The sequence below is a fragment of the Drosophila biarmipes genome, chromosome 2L, assembly GCF_025231255.1.
Source record: "Drosophila biarmipes strain raj3 chromosome 2L, RU_DBia_V1.1, whole genome shotgun sequence".
Taxonomy (NCBI): Eukaryota; Metazoa; Arthropoda; class Insecta; order Diptera; family Drosophilidae; genus Drosophila; species Drosophila biarmipes.
This window is the reverse complement of record NC_066612.1, coordinates 10,249,649-10,253,079: the sequence shown is the minus strand read 5'-3', so window position 1 is coordinate 10,253,079 and position 3,431 is coordinate 10,249,649. Positions and strand designations below refer to the sequence as shown.

Below are 3,431 nucleotides of genomic sequence, written 5' to 3'. Positions count from 1 at the left end.
CGCCGAACCGGCGATGTCAAAGTGTCAATGATATATGTTATACGCTCCGATAAGACGCCCTCTCCGCAGCCAGAAGGGCCTGGGCGGCAGCACCTCTGGGGAGGACTGGAGAAAACCCCGTGTTTCTGGGCGCCCAACAAAATGTTTCCCGTGAACAAAAGCCCGGCTGGCGAAATCAGTGCACGTTCACACAATAACATAATAGTTGGTCATATATTTTAGCCATTTTCCACCTTGTCCCACTGCTTTCTCTTGGCTCTCGTAATTTTTCTTCAATTTCCCCTGCTGCCTGTTTGCGTGTTAAAAATGTATTGCCAATGACTGGATATAATTTAAAAAGAAATATTACTTAACAAATGCTTTACTTTGTTTAAATATAAAATATGGAAACTGTATTGTACGGTACTTTATAATCGGGGTGTTTGCAAGATACTTTGTAAAGAAAGCCATTTAATTAGTTAGAAAGTATTCTAGCAACCAGTTTATTTCCGAGTTAGTTCAAGATTAGGTGCTTTAAATAATTGTAAAGTTATTTATTTATCACTTCTGAGGCAATTTTTATTTATTTTAGTAACTTGTTAATATATGGTGCCAGTAACTTATTGTATTCCGGTAAGATACAAAACGATTCTGATATAAAAATCATTAATTTTTTTTAAGAAGATATAGTATATATCTACATTTTGACCATACATCAGTATTGCTTCTTATTTTGATTTTAGTACGAGTTCCAATATATTTAGCCAGCTTGACAAGTATTTTAGAGGCTCTTAAAAACATATGTCTTATATGTCTTCGACTTGGTTTATTGGGAATACTTGTTCTCGATGTGTAGCTTCCCAAATACCGACAAGAGCCTTCAGTTTGCCGTTTTCGCCAGCTGTAAATGAGTTCGGCAAAGGCGAAATCTCTCAAGTGGGTGCGAAATTGATCGTAAACAGCCTCGTTCGCCCGCCCGATCCCGCAGTTCCAAGTACATTCGATATGATCGAGCGATCTCAGGCCGACAAGACTGATGATCGTGTGCATTGGACCATTGGACCATCTCGCAGCCGAAAAAAAAGTGTACGGCCAAGTGAGAGAGAAACGTAACCGGAAAAAATCAAAGGCAAAACAATGATCAAAGCTGTCATTACAGATCGAGGGGCGGTCTTTGATCTCGGGCCGCAATGTGGTTCAGTTGGGGGATTTTATGTTTTGTTTTTTATTTGATTTTCACTTTGTTCTATCAATCAGCGCCTACTACTTTGCGACCGAGAGGCGAAATGGAGAAGGGTATACGTTATACGTTGTGCGGATGGGTTCCGTTCGGTACGGGCCATAAAATGATCTTGGGAACATCGGTATGCGTGTGTTTTCCTTGATTTTCACGTAATAAAAACACATTAGCAACAACAAGCAACACGTTAATTTCGTTTTAAAATAAAATAGACGAAATAATTGCCGTTGCAGGGGCTCGAATTTGGAAAATCGCATTTGATGGATGACTATGGAGGAAGTCGTCGCTTCTCGCGCCCCTGGAGCGTTGGGCAAGTTGTCGATTTGGGATTTCGAGTTCTTGTGGATTACCCGAGTCAGCTGCTGTGTAATTTCGTGTATATACATTAAAGCGTTTTGTGGATTTCCTGGAATTTATGCGGAATTTATCTTTCTTTCGGGCAGTTCACGCGGTTAATTTGTTGGATTGTGATTGATCTTTGATTTGGCGTTTTGCCGACGTCGGCATTTGATTGAAGGTGTAAATCACAGAAGAATGTGTGATGCGATTGACGGATTGCCTTTGCAGAAATAGTTCTAGATTTTATATCAAAATGGAAAGTTTCTGGGAAAGTGGTTTCTTTCCACTAGAAGAGATTTACAAGCTTCGGAAAGCATTTCACTAATTTCTATTTGTGTTCATTAACAAATCCAGTGTAAAGCCCACAAAAATGTCAACAGACAACAGGGCGAGCCCAAACAGCTGCAAATCTTATTCGAAAATTTCCAACAAATTTCCTAAACCACAAAAACGTTTTGAGGGCCTTAACAATGAAATTTATGGCATTTAAAAACCCCTTTATGTGTCTTCGTCAAACGCACTCGGGCTACAAATTTAGAAGCAGCTACCCAAGGCGAACCGAAGTTTTTCTAATAAAAATCACGTAAACTGTCGCCTTAATTTCGAATGAATCGAAACGTTTCGACCGAAGCCCCCAGAAGCACTCGAAATAATTTCAACTTAGGCACGATTCTCTGCCCCTGAACCATAAATAATGGGAGTAGAAGATTCTCGGTCGCAACTCTCTCTATTCTGAGAACCCCTTTTTCGACAGGCGAAAGAAAGGGCTATCAATTTGCTTTTGATGGCAGTCCCATCCACAAATCCTCTCGAAAGAAACCACAAAGAAATCACACAATGAAATGTAATGCCTTCGCAGAAGCGGCACTGGGAAATCTTGATTTTCCTCATCTTGATCTGGATTCCGGGGGCTACTGTAGCGCACAGTTTTCCCCGCCCCTTGGTAGTGTAACAAATTGTGAGTGCTTCTGTTGTTAACACGGTTAATAAATCAGAATTGTCCAAACAAAAAGGTGTCGAGGTGAGGATTTGATTCCCTCAGAAGTCCGTGACCCGTCCCTTGCGCTCCCAGTCGCCGTAGCGCGTGGGCTCTGGTCCCGCCTGTCCTCCGATCTCGCCAGTGTGGGGATTGGTGCCGTTGGGCCAGGGTTTCAGGGGTTCCTTTTCGTGGGCCGGATGTGGTGCCACCTCGGGCAGCAGGGTGTCCAGCGGCGCCTCCGATCGTAGCTTTTCCCGGAACTCCAGATAGCGCTTGCTCAGTTTTTTCTCGGATTTAGGTAGGACAACTTTTTGCCGATTGAGTGGCACCTCTTCGACTTCATCTGGTTCCAAATTTGATGCCGTTTTGGTTAGGGAACTTTGTCTCAGGTGGAGTCCGCATTTGCTGATCAATGATGGGCACTTTCGAAACATTTTACTGTGCCAATTTGTAATATATTAGTTTGTAAAATATTTGTGAGCAACAGTGTGTTTCCCAAGGTAATTTGTGACAATTTAAAGATCCCTTTAGTTTTGTTTTGGATTGACTTAAAATACTTTTCAAAAATCCGTCACAGAGTTTTAGAAGGTTGTTTTTCAAAAATAGCTTTCTTTACGTAATTTGAAATATTTGATACTCTGAAAATTTAATTTTACTCTCACTTCAAAGTTCTCAAATTATTTTAAAAGTTGTGTAAACTGATTTAAGGTATTTCTTATGTTTTTATGAGTAACCCCTTATCCACTATTTTCTGTAACCGAGTGCCATTTCAATTAGGAAACCATTTCCATTCCCCAATTAGTTTGTTTCATCATTAGGTCATGATCCGTCGAATGATCTTCTCCCAAAGGGTTAAAGCCTGTCTCATTTCGCATTTTATCCCCTCCAGCGGAC

The 3,431-nt window shown here is 41.1% G+C and overlaps 1 protein-coding gene across 1 annotated transcript; it reads right to left on the bottom strand.

Moving 5' to 3' along the window:
* Positions 1-2,400: 2,400 nt before the first annotated feature.
* On the bottom strand, positions 2,401-3,094 carry LOC108032452 (succinate dehydrogenase assembly factor 4, mitochondrial). Its single transcript, XM_017106278.3, has one exon. It carries the CDS (start codon positions 2,969-2,971, stop codon positions 2,597-2,599), a length of 375 nt encoding a protein of 124 aa, XP_016961767.1. The 5' UTR covers positions 2,972-3,094; the 3' UTR covers positions 2,401-2,596.
* Between the last annotated feature and the right edge of the window lie 337 nt (positions 3,095-3,431).

Bases quoted from the DNA above. Each gene is read 5' to 3' on its own strand.
- LOC108032452 (XM_017106278.3), bottom strand. From the start codon at position 2,971: ATGTTTCGAAAGTGCCCATCATTGATCAGCAAATGCGGACTCCACCTG.